This window comes from Nelumbo lutea, chromosome 3 (genome assembly GCF_056320005.1).
Source record: "Nelumbo lutea isolate HS-2025 chromosome 3, American lotus-T2T, whole genome shotgun sequence".
Classification (NCBI taxonomy): Eukaryota; Viridiplantae; Streptophyta; class Magnoliopsida; order Proteales; family Nelumbonaceae; genus Nelumbo; species Nelumbo lutea.
The window spans coordinates 56,098,647-56,118,240 of NC_142686.1; the positions used below are offsets into that span (position 1 = coordinate 56,098,647).

The following is a 19,594-nucleotide window of genomic DNA, read 5'->3' on the forward strand; positions in this document are numbered from 1 at the left end:
CTTTTTTTTTGAACCTAGCCGCTGGGCTGGGTGCTCCGCCCTTGGAACCTCGACCATGCCTCTCGAGGAAAGCCCGAACATGGACTTGCTTGGGCTTGCCTTGAGGGGCATGGCACAAAGGCGACTCATAGAATCAAGAATGTAATATGTTTTACATCACATTAGCTACTTGAAGTAATGCAATTGAGGAAAAAAAGAGTGGGCTTTACATGCTTGGAAGTGTTTTATATGTTTGATTTTATTTTTAAGTTTTCATTTGAATATGCTTTATGTGTTATGTTTATGTATTTTAATTTTAGATAATAGGTTTTTTAAACCATTAATTTTAAAAATTTAAGTTTATATTTCTTATTAATATCATGTTTAATATTTGCTTTTGCATTTTTTTAACTTTTTGGCATTTTGTTGAATTTTTTGACATTTCTTTTTGATTTTTTAACGACTTTTTTTTGTATTTTTGTGCCTTGTGCCTCTCGCCTTGGGTGCCCTTGCACCTTTTTTTGCGCCTTGTGCTTTTAAAACACTAGCATATTGCAAATGATATGAATATGGTAAATGTGATGATTGAAGGGGAATCTAAAACTGGTGGTGGGGTGGCTGAAGAACCATGAGTCCATAATTTGGTGTTTTAGGAATAAGACGAAAAAAATTTAGATGGCTCTCTAGAAATATGAATCTTGAAAGTACAATTTGTAAGAAGAGTAGCTAATGATTGGGGGGGGGGGATACTTTAGCTAAATAATGGGTGTGTAGAAATAAATTGGGCTAAATTGTAATTTGAACTTCTACATTGATGGAAAAGGTAGCACCCCATGCCTCTCTAAGCGATGCTTATAATGCCAACTTTAAGGATTAATAAAGCTTATTTTACTTGCAGAAATTTCCTAATATCTACAATCTGTCTTTGATTAAGAACAAAATTAGCTGTCATTGTCTAATTAGTGCTCCATCAGGACTTGTCTAATTAGTGCTCTATCTGGATCCTCCACATCTGACAGTAGAGCTTGAGTACTTTGTCCATCTGGCAGTTCTTATGTTCTTTTTTTTTTTTTCATTCTTTACTCCCTTCTGTCTCCCTCCGAGGGACTTCCCTGGTTAAAGTTAATTGGTTGGATTCCACTCCTCAAGATCTGGGCATTCTCTTGGAAGGTTTACCATCAGAAGATAAATACTTGTGATATCTTACAGAAGAAGATAAATTCCTAATATCTACAGCCAGTCTCTTAATGTCTGCCTCCTAAGCATGGCAAGTGGTGAAACTACTTTCCACCTGCTAATCTTCTTCTTTTTTTCTAAGTCTTTTTGGCTTCAGCTGGTCATTTTGTTGGTGTATTTGAACACAGTTTTTACAATCCAAGAAGAAAAGATGTAAAATGATGTGGAGATGCACTAGGGCGACTGTACTTTGGATGATTTGGGAAGAAAGAGAGTAGAATTTTCAAGGAAGTGGATCATAGAAAGGAACCTTTGTTGGGAAACATAATAATATAGTGAGTGGCAAATTGGGTAAAAGTAACTTCGGGGCCATTTGGCAGTCAAAAGACGCATTGAGCTTTTGCATGAAGATTTGAGCAGACCGGAGCTAGTTTGGCAGATACATGTCTTTCCGTGCCTTTCCCAAAATCAGCCCCAAATGGGCTTCTTGTGTCTTTTCGGCGCTCCAGCTTCTGGCGACTAGATCTTCTGCAAACCAAACGGGAATAGACTGAAAATCGGCCTGCCCGGCTTGTAAACAGCCAAAAGATCGTGCAGAAAGACACGTTAAACGGGCCCTCCATTGTTCATCTACCTCATGCATGTCGAAAATATGTTGTTGGTCTCCGCCACCTTCCAACTGGGTGAGACTGAAATTTGACGGCTGTAGTTTGCGTAACACAAGACCATTAGGCATGGGGAAGTCTTTGGAATCAAGACGGAGCAGTTTTGACCATCTATTTGGGTCCTATAAGCCATGGAAACTTAGTGAAGTCAGATTTAATGGTCTTACTACATGGTCTGAGATTAGTGCAATCTCTCAATTTCATAAATCTGTTTGTGGAAGATGACTCAACAACTGTCATTGAATGGCTAAGTATAATAGGTCAGGCTCATGGTATTATAGAAAATATAAGTGAACTATGAAACCTAGCAAGGGAAATGAGTACAAGATTCTCATGGACAATGGCCATGAAACATAGCATGACAATCAATTCCCAATGGGTCGGCAGATCATCTAATGCTTTGTCAGATTCTTTGGCTAAGCAAGGGGTTTCTCGGGTATCTTTGCATTGGGCTAATTTCATAGTTGTCAAGGTGCCTAGGCAACTAGGTGGGCACCTAGGCGGTGGAATCTGAAAGCATAAAATTTAAAGATCCCTACTTCTCCTTAAGCTACTTTATTAGTTTTTTATACTAACCAACATACCTGTATACTTATAAAACCATTCAAATGAGTAATTAACTATAAATTTCATATAAAAACATAAACATGCCATCATAAATACATCATTTACATAATATATTAATTTCAATGTTTAATAACAAGAAATGCAGCAAGAAGAAGAGAAAAATAAAGGGGCTCTGTTTCATTCCCAAAAGAAAATTCTTAAAAAAAAATAAAGGTGCATGAACAAGAGGACAACTTGGACTGTGCTTAACGGGCAGAGACCCTATTTCAGGCCACTAAAAAGGTTGAATGCAGCTCAAAAAAGGAGAAATATAAGGGGACAGAGCTTCTCTTTCGTACCAAAATAAATAAATAGTGCAAAAATACAGGAAAAAATTTAGAACATTGAGGGGCAGCCCTTGTTTTGTTTTCAACAATATTTCTTAAACAAATGTAAGAAAAAAAAATACAAGAGCAAAGGACGACTTAACGAAGAAGAAGAATGGAAACTCTTCTCAGTCGTCTGTATTCTCTGGACAACGAGATCAACCAATGACATGGTTGGTACTCTTGCATGAAAAGGGGTGGACATATATCAAATATATTAGGGAACAATCTAAAATGATATAATGTAAAGCGTACACAAGGGGATTGCATTGGATTTTACTATTCATGTCTACTTGTAGCAACAATAAACACATTGTATAAGGAGCCCTTGTTGTAAGATTAGTACATTGACTATTCTATGATGCATAGGATGGTGCAAAGCCTGACGTTCATCCTGCTCTAAAAATTAGTTTTGACCTACCATGTTTACTGTTGGATTGGAAGCAACTCTTGTATCACCTCTTGGTTGTAGGCTTAGCATTCTCAATGTGATACTGTCATGCATGTGCATGTCTATATAAAGCTACTAAAGGGTTGTGGGATCAATTCTTATAAAAATTATTTTATGAATGTTATCAATAATACATAATATCTATATTTATAAAAAAAATACATAATATCTAAGTTATTTAGTTCATTTAAAACATAAAATATTGTATTTTGGCAAATTTAAATTGAATTTATTAATGATATATATATAATATCAAAATGTTATCTAGTGAAATCAGACTCTGATGGGTAGGATTCAATTTTATTTTCAATATTAATAGGATCTATTTTAAATAGATAGATCCAATCCCAATCTGATAAATTTACCTCCCTAATTGAGGTTATAGCCCCAAATAATTAGGGCTAAAAGGTCTAGACCTCATAGCCTTTTAAACTCATGGATTAGAGTGAAGGGGATTGGAGTTTTGAATAAAGGTCTGAGGCAGGCTGGTGAGAACCCAGAGGCTGGCCCAAGCCCAGCCCGTTATGCCAATGGACCACGACCACTAATCAGAGCCTCTTCGTTTCACCATGCCTAACACACGATCAACCTCTATAGACGATTGGATGGATCGCTTGGAAGTCAACATGCACCATGTGATGGCGGAATTGAAGGAGTTGAAGGAGGTGTTGTATGTAGTAGCTTCCCAGCAACGGGAGAAGTCGGTGGCGGCGAGATGGGATAATGAACTGGAGGAGTCCAATAGCAGTGGAGGAAGACGTCCAGGAACCTATGGGGGAAGATATGCTAAGCCCAACTTTCTGACGTTTTCTGGAGGAGACCCTATTTTGTGGATTTCCAAGGTGGAACAGTACTTTGAGTATCATGAGACCCTTGGTCATTAGCGGGTGACTATTGCCTTATTCCATCTCGATGGCAACGCCATCCTCTGGTTCCAGTGGTTTTGGAGAGCCCGCCCACAAATCTCGTGGCAAGACTTCACTGATGCTCTTTGTGTACGCTTCGTGTTGATAGCCTACGACGACTGGAATGAGGTTCTTTCGAAGCTGAAACAGACAAGGACGGCTCGAGAGTACCAGGGTGGAAGTTAAAGCATGGAGACCTTCGACCTTATTGGTAGTTGTTGGGCTAGCCCGTCTTCAGGAAGAACGCCTGGACTAGTCTAGGTGAGTAAATCGGACCATTGGACTAATTCTTAAGCCTCTGCCCCCCAAGTCAAATGGGCTTTTGCCTCGGCCCAATATCGAGCCAGACACGGCCACCTCCCAACGGCCCAAAATACCTTTCCGATGCCCGTCCTGGGCTGAAATGCAGGCCTAGCGAGAGAAGGGTTTGTGTTATAATTGTGATTAGAAATTTGGCCCAGGCCATAAGTACAAAGCCCAACAAGTGTTCCTCTTGCAAACACAAGATTCCAAAGGAGAAATGGAGGTTCTTGCCCCTGGTGAAGATGAGCCCGTGATCCTTGAAATAGAACCGAAGATCTCTCTCAATGCATTAAATGGTTTGGCATCTACATGGTTTATGAAGGTTACAGGACAGCATTGGGGGCATCCGGTGACTGTTTTGATAGACAATGGCAACACCCTCAACTTTGTGGCTCAGATTTTGGCCCAACAACTAGGTATTGCTGTCAACTATTATCCTTCCTTTCCCGTTCATGTTGCGGATGGAAACAAAATAGTATGTGATGGTATCTATAGAAATGAGAAGTTGTTCATTTAGGGCCATAAATTTACAGTGGACCTCCACCCCCTAGAATTTAGTGGGGCAGATTTTGTGCTAGGGGTTCGACGGTTGTGCCAATTAGGCCTAGTAAGGCATAACTGGGCTCAGATGACCATGGATTTTGAGTTACGGGGAACTCCCTACCGTCTACAAGGCCTGGGACCCCCGACCCTTAAATCGGGTGATGCCCGAACCCTCTTAAAGTTAAGCCACGGGAAAGGGTGTCCTGTATTCATGCATATAGGTCATGAATCCCTAAGCCCAACTCTCAGCCTAGACCCAAATCAGTAACTCAGTAATCAAGATTTGGCCAATTTGCCAGACCTTTTGAACCATTATGTGGATGTGTTTGGGGAACTTGATCATCTACCCCCCGCCCGAGCACAAGACCACCATGTACCCTTACTGCCAGGGGCAACACCCACTAATGTGCGCCCCTACCGTTACCCCTATTACCAGAAGACAGAAATAGAAAAAATTGTAAGGAGCTGATGGAGAAGAAACACATTTAGACGAGCATCAGCCCGTTTTCTTCTCCCATGCTATTGGTAAAAAAGAAAGATGGATCCTAGAGATTTTGTGTGGACTATAGGGCCCTAAATAAAATTACCATTAAGGATCGGTTTCTGATTCCTATAGTAAAGAGCTTCTAGATGAATCGGGAGGAGCCCAATTCTTCTCCAAAATGGACTTGCGGTCAGGGTACCACCAGATAAGGGTCCACCCGGAAGACATACCTAAGACGGCTTTTCGTACCCACGATGGCCATTATGTATTCCGAGTTATGCGTTTGGGCTAACCAATGCACCTTCTACTTTTTAGTCCATTATGAATGACATATTTAGGCCTTTCCTGAGGCGTTTCATATTGGTGTTCTTTGATGCTATTCTGGTTTTGAGCCGTGATTGGCCCACACACTTGCAGCATCTTGAAAGAACTTTGGAGGTATTGCGAGAAAATGGGTTCTATGCCAAATTGTCTTAGTGTTTGGGCCATATAGTCACAGCAAGGCAGGTTATGGCCGACCCAGAGAAGATCTCTTGCATTCAGGCTTGGCCCACCCCCATTACAGTGAAGGCTCTCAAAGGGTTCCTTGGCCTCGCAGGCTGCTACAGGCGTTTTATTCCTGGATACGGGTCGATTACAACACCATTAACTCAGTTGTTGAAGTGGGACTCCTTTATCTGGGGACCCGAAGCCCAGCAAACCTTTGAAAACCTGAAGAGGGCCGTATCCACACCGCCCGTTCTGATGCTACCAGATTTCAATGAGACCTTTGTGTTAGAATGCGATGCCTCGGGTATGGGCTTAGGCACAGTTTTGATGCAAAAAGGAAAACCCTTGGCCTACTACAGTAAGGCCTTGACAGCCCAGGCCCAAAGTTATTCTACTTATGTAAAGGAACTCATGGTTGTTTTGGTCGTCCAGAAATGGCGGGCCTATTTATTGGGCCGGAATTTCACCATTCGAATAGACAAGAAGTGTCAAGTTCTTATTGGAGCAACGGGTCCACACAGAAGATCAGCAAAAATCGTGGGTACGACTACTCTATTGAATACAAACCTGGGCCCACCAACAAGACAAGAAGTGTCAAGTTCTTGTGGGAGCAACGGGTCCACACAGAAGATCAGCAAAAATTGTGGGTACGACTACTCTATTGAATACAAACCTGGGCCCACCAACAAGGCAGCAGATGCCCTCTCTATGGTAATTGAGTTTCATCAGTTGACGGGCTCCCAACCCACTTACCCCTTTGTTTGAAGCAATCAGGTTGGAGGCTCGTAAGGCACCAGAATTGGCCCAGATATGGGTCTGTTATCAGCAAGATCCCACCACAGTGCCAGGATACAGCATGATGGGCCTAGATCTCCTATACAAGGCTCAGTACGTGCTACCTTCCTCCTCACCACACATCCTGCTCTCTTATGACTATTTCATGATTCACCTCAAGGGGGGTACTTTGGTGTTTTGTGAACTTATAAATGGTTGTCTTCACACTACTATTGGGCTGGTATGAGAAGAAGGGTCCAACAATATGTGGTTGCTTGTACTATTTGTCAGCAGCAGAATTATGATTCCCAGGCACCTCTCGGATTGATGCAGCCTCTCAAAATACCCGCCTAGGTATGGAAGGAGATCTCAATGGACTTCATTATGGGGTTGCCCAAGTCCAACCGGTATTTAGTTATAATGGTGGTCATTGATCGCCTGAGCAAGTATGCACACTTCTCAGCACTGCCGCACCCTTACACTTTGCAATGGTTGCTGAAATTTTTATTAGAGATGTTGCCAAGTTACATGGAACTCCGAAGTCGATTGTCTCGGATCGGGATCCAGCCTTCCTTAGCCAGTTTTGGAGGGAGCATTTCCGACTTCAGGGGACTAAGCTATATCGGTCCACCAGCCTTCATTCACAGTCCGACGGCCAAACAGAGGTGGTAAATAGGTGCTTGGAGACATATTTGAGGTGTTTTACAGGGGACAGGCCATGACAATAGACCTAGCCACCTTGGGCTGAGTACTGGTACAACTCTACATATCAAGGGGCAACAAGCATGACCCCCTTGAAGGCCGTGTATGGAAGGGATCCTCCTGCCATCTTGCCATATGAATTAGGGTCCACTAATGTGGCCGTGGTGGAGACGCAATTAATCAATAGAGATGAGATGCTACAGGAGCTTAAGTTCAACCTGAACCGGGCCCAACAAAGGATGAAGTTCTACTATGATAAGAAGCATCTTGAGGTAGAGTATCAGGTCGGGGAATATGTTTACCTGAAGTTGCAACCCTACCGTCAATCTGAATCACAAAGAGGGCTTGGCTGAAATTTGGACCCCGTTACTTTGGTCCTTTCAAGATCCTGGAGGAAATTGATCCTGTTGCCTATAAGTTGGAGCTTCACCCCTCCTGCATTCACCCAGTCTTCCATGTTGCTCAAGAAGTGCACCAGCCCCCAGGCCATCATCAGCCCAACATTGCCCACATTCACTGATGACGGAGGCCTAGTTACTGAACCCAAGACCATTACGGACTTCAGGTAGGTTAAGAAAGGGAAGCAGGTCATCCAGGAGGCTCTAGTTGAGTGGGAGGGACTACCTACAACAGACTACCATTTGGGAACCCAGAGGCTGGCCCAAGCCCAGTCCGCTATACCAATGGACCACGACCACCAATCACGATGGTGTATACACAGAAGAGGAACCCCCGCCCAGTACCAGAGCAGCTCTAAGCCCCAAGCCCATCCATCGAGAATAAGTTGTGCCTTCTATCAATCGAGAATAAGAATACAGAGCTCTCTCTCTCTGGAGGTCAGTTCCTCTCGAAGGAACCCTTAGGCAGGCAGTAACCTATCACAGGCTGAGGGGATGTAATAAGCTAACTGTTTTGAAGGTCAGTACTGATCATATAATGTATTGCTTTTTTTTTTTTTAATTTTTTTGTAAAGTAATATATCATGTATTGGTATATATAGCATGGCGATGTCAGTGGGATGCAGAGTAGACTCACTCCCAACAAAGTACTTGGGGCTGCCACTGGGTACTAATTATAGGTCCAAAGAGATTGGTGCTCATGTTATCGAATGTACGAGTAAGGAGATGGCTGAATGGAAAAGTGTTTTGTTATCAAAACGTGGAAAGGTAAGTTTGATACAGAGTGCTCTATTTTCCTATAAAATTTATGAATATATTCTCTTTGTTTTTCACCATCCATTGGAGATCATCCATCAGCTTGAGAAACTAAGGCGTGATTTCTTATGAGAAGGGGTAGAGGACCAAAAGAGCGTCATATGGTGGCTTGGGATCAGGTCTGTCTTCCCAAATTGAAATTGGGAATTGGTTTGCACTCATTTAAATCTATGAATATTGCCCTCTTAGGATAGTTTATTTGGTGGTTTGGTGTTTAGAGACAAAACTTTATTGATAAGCTTAATTCAAGTAAGTATTGGGTGGATGTGTTGGATTGGATTACAAATTCCATTTTACAATCTTATGTGTCTAGCTGTTGGAAGGACATCATGAAGCAATTGGACTCCTCACAGTGGATTTCTTTAAAAGTGGGAAGCGGTGAGAGAATCTGCTTCTGGAAGGATATTTGGTGTGGCCTTCACATTTTTGAGTTGGCAAGAGACAAAAAAATTTCGGTGTGTATTGATAAAATAAAAAAAGAAGTCTCAGTGTGGAGCTGTTATGGAATCATTGAAGATCATGTGGTGTCGACTCCTAGCCTGATGTCAAATATTCAGGCCTGGGAAGCGGAGGAACTATGTTCTTTATTGGTAAGAATCTATTCCATCCCCCCCTCCCCCCCGGTGTACCCGATTGCAAAATCTGGAGAGGGAGTAATGGTGGGTCTTTCTCTATTAAATCCTACTCCCTCTTGTTGGAAGCTCAAGGTTCAGATGATGACCCTTGGAAGTGGATTTGGAAGTTAGGGGTGCTTTCTAAAGTTGTACTTTTTCATAGGCTGTGATCTTAAACAAGATCCAAACTATAGACAATCTTATGATTAGTGGCATGGTGATTGTGATACTCTTCATGTGAGACTGGTTGGGAATCAGTCAACCATCTACTCCACTGCCCATACTCAACATCTCTACTCCGTTTTCCGTCTGGCCTGAAGAGGATTTCAGCAACTAGGGCCATCTTTTGCTCTTTTCATTTTCTGGGTGGGAGAGGAACAATTGTATTTTCAAAGGCTCAGCATCTCTAGTGGAAGCTGTGGTTGGTAATTGAAAGACTATTAATGGATCACTCTGAAGAGGAATTTGGGATCTTCTTTTCATCAATTATGTAACCATTGGAACCAAATCATTGGCATTCTCATTTTCGGCTGATCTCTTGTTGTCGTATCGTTTTTGTAAATGATGTGAATAGTTTACACCAAGGTTTTAAAAAACCGACCTGGAAACGGAACTGCTGTGGCCACCGGTTTCTGGGTCGAATGGTTCAGGCGGTTTGAATTATGAGGGCAAATATTGTTTGTTACTCAAAGTCTTTTATGAGAAAGAGAGACTATGAGTATGTGGTTGTCAGCTGAGAAAGAAAGAAAGAACACCAGCGATGACAATGGTGATGGCGACAGCGACAACAAAAATACAGATCTCAGATCCGAGAACTGAGATCTGATCTCTCTCTCTCTACAATCTTGTTTTCTCTTCAGTCTCTCTGCAAATGTTTTAAAAACCGAGCTGGAGGGCGAACCATTTTTGCCTCCGGTTTGTGGGTCACCAGTTTGACTAACCGGGTTGAACAGTTCAAACCATGCCGTGTCAGGACATGTATATATATATGTGTGTGTGTGTGTGTGTGTGTGTGTGTACAAATACATATTTTAACAATAGATAATGTATAAATATGTTTTAGATATGTTATATATGTATTATTTTATATTTAATTTATGTTTTTAAATTCATTTTTTTATTATTTATAAAAATATTAAAAATTGCAATTGAGGTCAAAAAAGGGTTTTTTTTTTTTTTTGCAAAAAATGCAATTTGGGACATAGATATCAAAAAGTTACCCAAAGTAAAAAAAATGGACATCGGAGTGCAAAGTTATCGCCTCCGAAAGTTTGCATGCATTGAGTATGCAACCTGTGACCTGGTCACCGGGTCAACAGTTGAACTGGCTGGGTCGAATGGTTCTTGACCAAGTCAATGGTTTTTGACCGTCTGACGGTTCTTGAGTGAACTGAACCCGGAATTCTATCTGGTTGATGGTTCAAATGGTTTGACCGTCCGGGTCAACGACAGGTAACATTGCTCTCTGCTGTCTGGGTTGAATGGGTCAACGGTTTGACTGCTCGATTTAGTGGTTCTCAGACCATGTTAACGATTTTGGCCCTAGGAATGGGTTAAGGGTGAAACGGAACCGGTTGCTTGGATAGTTTCTAGGCCGAACAGTCAGTCCATTTGGGTCAATGACGGTTCGAAAACACTGGTTTACACTCTCTGCCCTTTTTCTTGGAGTTGTATTCACTAGGATTTTTCCCCTCTTTAGCAATACAATACTTGTCTTCAAAAAAAAGAAAAATCATATAGCATGACAACATTCTCTATGCTTGTGGTTTTCCTATTGCCCATATATTGCCTACATAGGCATGGTTTAGGGAGTCCAAAACATCCACATGTTCCCTGGTAAGATTAGACTATGAGAAATTTTCCATGTCACAACCCTGCCCCAAGAGGCTCCATATTTCCAGCACATATCCATTATTGGCGAAGCATGTGTGAGGCTTTGAGTCCCATGAAAACCCTTTTCTATTACTAGTTTATTTTTTGAAATTAAAACCTTGAATCTTCAATAGCTTACTTTGGTGAAAGTTCGTGTGTGACCGTGGTTGCAGCGCTAGATGCATACTCTAATTGAGTCATTTGGAAGGGCATTTTTTGGTCTGTGTTTGTACATTTCTACAAGTGTTTTCATGTATGTTTGTGTATTTATTGATGTGTTTGGTTGCAATGCAAATAAAATTGCACTGATGCAAAACCATTACTGTAAATTCTGACCTATTTTTGCTTCAAATTTTAGCTTATTTTGTTTGATTTTTTTTATGAATAATAGTAAGTTTATTGATTCAGAAGCAAATTAGAGTGAATTCATACATCATCCCAGTGAGAGGCGCAAGCTGCAGCCCCTCCTTGAAACTTACAAGCAAACTAGGAAAGAAAAACAAGAATCACAACTGAGCCCAAAATAATTCTTCCCTATCCCTTGCTTAGCTAACACATCTGACAAGGTATTTGCTGATCTCCCCACCCATTGTACAATGACCAACATATTCCTTGTCAACCAACTAAATTTCTTCATTTCATTCTTATATTGCCGCATAGCCTCTTCAGAAATTTTCAACCAATCCACCACCACTTTGGAATCCTCCTCGGTTATTAGTTGTTGTACCCCCAACTGGTTTGCAAATTGGACCCCTTGTACAACAGCTAAAAGTTCTGCCCTGATGGAATTCCCAATTCCCAAAGGACCTGAGTAGAGCAGCAAAATCTCTCCCTTCTCATTTCTCAAAGCACCCCCCATTCCGGATAATCCTGATTACCCATGCTGCTTCCATCAAAGTTCAACTTAATTGAGCCTTCGGGTGGAGGAGACCAGCTTGTAATTGATTTGGCCTTTAAAGATGAGCACCTTGCTACTGCTAACCAATTTCTCCAAATGTCATTGAAGGAGAATTGACGAAAGATTTCCAAGGTCTTCAGCCAATGTATTGCCTAGAAAAAACAGTCTTTCAAATCTTGGTTCCTTTCCTTATCTTGAAAAATTCTGAGATTCCTTTCTTCCCAAAGAGTCCAAGTCAAGGTAGCACGAGCACATTTCCACATAATTCTCCCTATTTTTGTAGGCCAATAAAAGGTAGAATGGTTGAAGAGCATGTAAACTTTTGTTGGTAGACTCCAACTACCCCCAAACAACGAAAGTAGCCAAGCCCAAAGGTTTGCAGAAAAGGGACAAGATACTAATAGATGGTAACAATCCTCACCGTGAGCTCTACAGAGGATACACCAATTAGGAGAAATACAGAGAAAAGGTCTTCTCTTTTGTAGGTTGTCTAAAGTGTTTACTTTCCCATGGCAAACTTCCCAACAAAAAGCCATAATTTTTGGGGGGTGAGAGATGGACTTGAAAAAAGAAGCACAAGTGAAAGTTTCATTGGGTTTAGGAGTCCAAACCGTTTTATCTGGCTTGGAGGGATCCAAACAAACCTGATTAAGACACCCAAGCAAAAAAGAAAGAGACTCAATTTTAGCATCCGTAAGTCTTCTACGAAAACCAAAATCCCAAGTAGGATCTAAGGGTGTTCCCAAGGGTGAGACAAATTTTGGGACCACCTCTTTTTTGTACAAAGAAATAGAAAAAAGCGAGGGGAACAAATCCTTTAACGGTGAGTCTCCAACCCAAATTTCCTCCAAAAAAAAGATAGAGTTGCCAGAACAAACTTCATACTTGATAAAATTGAGGAATTGAGGAAGGGTGTTGTGAATAGCCTTCCAAGGTGTTGCTAGGTTAGCTTGCCTCGATACACCAGCATCCCATCCGTTCTCTGACCTCCCATGAATGCTTCCCACGACCTCATGCCACAATCTCCCTCTTTCCAAAGGCCATCTCCACAACAATTTCCCTAACAGAGCTTGATTCTTTCTAATTACCCTCCCAATTCCCAAACCCCCCTTCTTCTTTACTTCTGCACACAATTTCCCAATTAACCAAGTGATCATTTTTCTCTTGTCCCGGCTCCCATAAGAAGTCTCTCATCAACTTCTCCAGTTTCCTAGCTTCCCTAACTAGTATCCTAAAGACAGACAAATAATAGGTAGGTAAGTTAACCAAGGTAGCTCTTATTAGGGTAATTCTTCCCCCTAAAGAGATATAGTTCATCTTCTAAGAGACTAATCTCTTCTCAAATTTTTCTAACACTTGGGTCCAAAATCTACTCTCCCTAGGATTTGCCCCTAAAGAAAGCTCTAAATATGACATAGGCCAAGCAGAGGTGGAACACTCAAGACACTCTGCAATAGCCTCGACCTCCCCTACCTCTAAATTTATACCTGCTAGGCAACTCTTTTCCAAATTTATTCTCAAATTAGAGACACTTTCAAATCCTTTTATTAGCTCCTTTAGGTTTGCTACCTTTTCACTAAGACCTCCTTCACAAAAAATCATTAGGTCGTCTGCAAACTGAAGGTTGGTGACGGGGACTTGGTGTCTCCCTATTCTCCAACCCCTGATGGCATCTTCGCTGTCAGCCTTAGTAATGATCCTATTAATCACATCAGCTACTAAGGTAAAAAGGAATGGTGAAAGTGGATCCCCTTGCCTGACACCCCTGCAAGCTGGAAAAAAATCCCTCACCGTACCATTTACCAAAATAGAGTGGTGACAAGTACTGATACACCCAAAGATCCAACTACACCACTTGTCCCCAAAACCACCATTCCGCATAACCTCTAATAGAAACTCCTAGTCCACCAAATCATAGGCCTTTTCAAGGTCCAATTTACAAATGAATCCTTTCCTACTAGACCTTTTCATTTCCTCCACACACTCATTCGCAATTAAGATCTGATCTGTTATTTGTCGCCCTTGAATGAAAGCCCCCTGAGTTTCACTAATGATGGTAGGGAGGACTGTTTTGATTATCAATGAGAGCACTTTAGCAAGAATTTTATAGATTCTTGTCACCAGACTAATAGGCCTATAATCTTTTGGGTGGTGGGCATCATTCTTCTTAGGTATCAAGGCCAAAAAGCTGGCATTAATTCCAAGGCTTATAGTGTGATTGTCTGCAAATTCCTTAAAGGCTTCAGCTAGATCCTCTTTCAACACCTCCCAACAGTTTTGATAAAAACCCATTGTAAAGCCATCTGGACCCGGAGCCTTGGATCTATCCATTAGAAAGATAACTTTCTTAATCTCTTCTTCCTCGAAATCCCTTTCCAGCCACCTTGCCACTCCTTCAATCCTTGGCCAATCCACCCTTTCCATAATTGTTCTCTCACTCAAAGGCCTTCTATAAATCGATTTGAAGTGGTCCACAAATTTTCTAGCTATGTCATCCTGGTTGGTAATCACCTTCTCTCCTATCTCTAACTTGGTCACAAAATTCTTTCTTCGTCTCTCATTGGCCAAATCATGGAAGAATCTAGTGTTCCCATCGCCTTCCTTAATCCACTTGTGTCTAGATTTTTGTCTCCAACTGATTTCATCCCTCAATAACACTTCCTCCAACTCCTTTTTTAATTGTCTCCTTAACACTTTGTCCTCCTCGATCAGCCCATTGTGAGATTCCTTTACATCCAAATTCTCTATTCGAGAGATTATGCCCAATTTTTGCTGCTCAACCTTTTTAATTTCTTGTGGAACTTGATCCCCTTCCATCTTACCCCCCTCTCCTCCTCACCCCACCACTCCTTCACTTTTTTCACAAAATCTGGATGGGTAAGCCACATATTTTCGAATCTAAAAGGTTTGGGTCCTATAGGAAAAGACTCGGTTCCTATTTGGATAGGACTGTGATCGGAGGTGACCCTGGGTAATGCCCTAGCAACCAAGTTTTCCAAACTATTCTCCCAGGGAAGGTTAAAAAAGAATCTATCCAACTTCGAGCACAAAGGGGTTTCCTGAAGGTTGGACCAAGTGTAATTGGCTTGTAGTAGAGGTATTTCCTTCAGTTCACAATTTTCAATAAAACCATTAAATTTCCTCATGCTTGTTGAGATTACCTGTTGGGGATTACTGGTTTCATCAGAGAATCTAATGACGTTAAAATCGCTGCCCAGGCACCAAGGACCATCCCATAGCCCCTTAATTGCATATAGTTCCTCCCACATCTCATTCCTCTCTCTATAGGAATTAGGGCCTTAAACATTGGTTAAGACCCATACACACCCATTTTCTACATTCTTGCATTTAATGAAAACTGAGAATCTGCCTATCAATTCTTCCACCACATCCTCCCTTCATAGTGTTACAATCCCCCCCGAGGCTCCCCAAGAAAGAGACGAGCTCCAACCTAAACCTCTAGACCTCCAAAAACTCCTCACCCATCTCCCATCTAATTCCATCAGTTTGGATTCTTGTAACAACCCAATATCACGTTTTTCCCTTCGGAGTAGGTCTTTGATCTCCCTTCTCTTCCTTGCACTCCCTAACCCTCTTACATTCCAGCTAATAATTTTCATCGATACAAAATAGCAAAGGACCCAATAAGATGCCATATTCTCGTCATTTTAGGCCCTTCCTCCTATCCCCTCTACCACTGAATTCTAAATCCCCCTCAATGTCTGAGATTAGCCTTTCCACTTCATATCTTTTTTTCTTATTTGTTCCTCTTTTCCCCCCCTTCCCAATTTCTCCATCCTTTCCAGCCAATGTTTGAGAAAAAATTTTACCCTTCTCACACTTATTTTTGCTACAATCTTTCTACGAGTCCTTCCTTTTTATTTTGTTCCTCCATCATTGTACAGATCAACTCCCAAATTCTATCCGCCTCCCCCTTACTACGTCCTTCCAACACCCTCCCTCCTCCTTCCACTATCACCCTCTCTCTTGCATCAGAAACTCCTGGATGGGAAGCTGGGATATCTGTTACAGGCATAGAAAACAAGTCAGTACCTAAAACAGAATTGACACCCATACCTGATAGAACGGGGGTAGGACTAGAATCACTGAAAATGACTTGCTGACAGGCGGCACATGGTTTTAAGGCCTTTCCCCTTTTTGGACAAGGTTGGGAAGTAGACATGGTGAAAGAATCACTTCCTGACGACCTACCCACTTGGAAAACCTTTCTATGTGTTTCCGACACTAGAATACCCGCATCCATCCTCACGGCCATTCTTGTCCCTCTCCACCAACATCCTGTAATTCATTAGACTCAGAGTCAGCTCCCTCGACGAAGGGAGGAGTTTTCACAGCTTTAGAACCAATTTCTTCACCATTCCTAGTCTTCCCACCACTTGCCTCTTCAGTCTCTTCCTCTAAGAACAACTTTGTATGAAAACTTTCTGTTTCAAGAAGATCATTGTTGCTTTTTGGAGACAAACTTCCCAGACTTGGCGTTTCGTCTCTATCAGTATCGTCGTTACTGTTTTGTTCACTCAACCAATCTTCAAGCCATGTTCTGTTCTCATCACTAGGCTTCATGTATCTCGGGTTGTGCCTATCTGGTGAGAGACGGTTCGCCAGGTTGGATGGGACCCACTGTAGAGAGCCTCGAGACTGCGAGTCTTGAGACTTTTTTTGCGCCTGAACTGTTCAGTCAAGAAGAAGGGTTCGAGGTTGAAGAAGATAGACTTTTTATCTCGTCTATCAACTCATCCCTCCTCTCAGTCACGTGCTTACTTAACAAGTCCCTCGACCCATCTGTCTTATAATGGGCCTTGGGCTCAAGACTATAGGAGCCCAACTTTAAGTCCTTTATTTGAAAAGCCTTCTCCGGCCCACCATAAAAGGGATCCACTCGATTGGGCCCTTCTTTTCGTCCCACGTGACCACTTAAAGAGTCACGCCCCCCTGTTTTAATGGTCGAACCAGCAGCCTTCCCTGTATGAGATTGCTGGTTCAGCCTTCTCCCTTTCAACAGTAGAAGCTTTTTGTCTTTTTCCCCTGACACCACCTGCGCAAAGGATCTGCCATTTGTCATACCCTCTTCTTGCTTTCTCCAGGTTTGACCTTCCAACTGCCCCAAAGCTTTTTGGCTTCCCAGAATATGTTGGCCCTTTTTAGTGAAACATCCCTTCCCATTTGAATTACCCAATCTCACTAGTCCACGTAGTGCTTCTTCTTCCTCCTCCCCTCCTACCAACCGAGCCTCCTTCCACAGCCCTGCTTCAATGGAGGAAGCTAACCACAGAGACAAAGCTCCCCTCTGTTTGTACCTTTACCTTTCGTGGAATTTCTTCTAGCTTCACACCACTTAGCAGGATTGCTACTGAATAGAGATCGCCCCAGAAAGCACCTTTCAAGATTCCTCCACACAACACAGCTATAGACTCTGCTATTTCTTGTTTCCATAGATGGAATGGCAAGCCTATTACACGCACCACCACACCATCTTCAACAAAAAAATCCTTGGAGTTGGATGTTGGATTCCATTTGAAGACTGTGAATGATCCGAACTCAGCCTGAACATTGATAGCTAATATTTCCAAATCATTCTCTAATGGATCTAGGATGGCTTTACAGTTATCGAAGGGGGTTACTATGAAGACACTCTTCAACTTCAACCTGGTTGCCAGTAAGTCAGCTACCCTCCTCCAATCATTAACCTTTTCCTTGGCTTGTATCACAAACTTACTATCCCACTCCTCTCTCTCTAGACCTCCCACCATTCTGCAATGGCCTTTTGTTTTTGCCATGACCACTGGCCCTTGTTGTACCCTGCTGTTACTGAGATAAGCCTTCTCCTCCCTTATGGAGGCTTTTTTCTCATTTGCTACTCTTTGAACTAAGAACTATTTGAGCAACCAGTCTACTTCCCCCCAGCCTTGGTTCTGTTTTCCTGCAGGTAGACACACCAGTTGCCTCTGTCCCTTCCCAAAAAATTCAGTCAAAGCTCTGAAGAACCCCTTTCTATTCCTCTTACATTCTACAACATATCTTCTCCCTTCTAGTGTACTAAAATCCTGCCAGTTTATCTGCTTACCTTTTGAACAGGCTCCAGCTATGAACTTTCTTAGCCACTCGATCACTTCTAATCCTTCCAGCAATATTGTACCCTTTTTCGCTTCCCTCAGGCTTTCCATCCCCTTGATTCTCATCTCTTCGAACAGGAGATTTTTTGCTTCTATCTTCAAAGATCTCCTCCACTGACCTGCCTGCACGAACTCCATCCCCTCCATTTTAGAAGCGGCAATTGTTATGGAATAATTTCCCCACTGCCATCATCTGGACACTATGGAAGTAAAGTAATAATTGTATTTTTGACAACAAATTTTCTGCTTTGGAGGAAATGAGAAGTAATCTCATAGGTTTGCTTAGTTCTTAGCTGGGTGTATGAAGATTATTTCTGTGTGTCCAGCTAAGTTCTTTTTTGCAGGCTGGACTTTTTTTTGGATGACACTTCTTATTTTGTTTGATTGCAGTACAAATAAAGTAAATTAAGACATGAAGCAGACAAAGTAAAATCCAAAACAAAATTAGACAACAATTTGCATTTTTTACATTTGCACTCCCATGCATTTGTGCTAGTGCAAATAAATTTGCACTGACACCAAACACAGTCTAAAGAACAAATAAATAATAATATGCATGTTTTACCAGCAGGCTTTCCCACAGCAAAGCTATGTCCAACCAGCCACGACGGCAGCTTTTACCCCAGCTCAGCAACAGGCTCCAGTCCAACAGGCCTACTACGGAAGTTACTATTGAAGCGTGTGAGCTTATCCTTGCCAATTTTGCTACCATCTGTAAATTAGATTCTTACAAAAATCAGGAAAAAAAAATGAGGTCATTCAGGTGTACCCTGGGTTTTGGAACTTGGATTTGGGTTGGCTAATTCCTAATTGTAGCAAAGGTGTGAAAAAAGGAACTGGTGTTTCAACTAACCCGAGAATTGCATTGTAATGGAATTGTATTTTAGATGTCTAATGTGTTGTCTGTAATTCTATTTCCTGAATGCATTTAAGGTTGTTTGTACATTAGCAGATTTATCATACACGTGGGAATGTTTTCATGTCAGCAGCACTGTTTTATTCCCCATCAATCCATCATGTATCCACATTGTGTTATCAGACTTGTGTATATGCCCCGTTTGTGAAAGAAGAAAAATTTGGGTTTTGGCTGGGCATATGAAATTCTCATTCAGATTATTTATAGCGGTTGTGAAGTGGGAACCAATACTGCAAGTCGGCCCTGGTTAGGTCAGGTTGAGGCCAATCCTAGCCCAATTCTAAGTTCTAAACCCCAACCCTAACCCTAATCTTAACCCTAACTAAATTCCTTCAACCCTAACCCAACCCAACCTAACCTAAAGTCTATTTCGGGTTGGGTTGGAGCCCAACTCAACCTTCTTCCCATCCCTTAAAACCTCAGAGAATTTCTTGATTTTAGATCTTCAACTTTCACTACCTATATCAATGTTATGTTTCATTAGTATTTGTTTGTTAAAGGTTTTTTTTTTGTTCTTTTGGTACAAAATTAAGAAAAACAAGT

The 19,594-nt window shown here is 41.8% G+C and overlaps 1 protein-coding gene across 3 annotated transcripts in view; it reads left to right on the plus strand.

The window, feature by feature from the left end:
- The window catches only part of LOC148865099 (pre-mRNA-processing factor 39-1-like), a 58,923-nt gene extending 39,803 nt beyond the window's left edge, over positions 1 to 19,120 (plus strand). For 2 of the 3 annotated variants that reach the window (XM_088977421.1, XM_088977423.1), the window contains one exon: positions 18,704 to 19,120. In XM_088977421.1, the coding sequence (XP_088833547.1) occupies positions 18,704 to 18,811 (108 nt within the window). In that variant the 3' untranslated portion in view covers positions 18,812 to 19,120. The remainder of the gene's footprint in view (positions 1 to 18,703) is intronic. The other variant, XM_088977422.1, reaches the window with a different exon arrangement.
- The last annotated feature ends 474 nt before the right edge of the window (positions 19,121 to 19,594 follow it).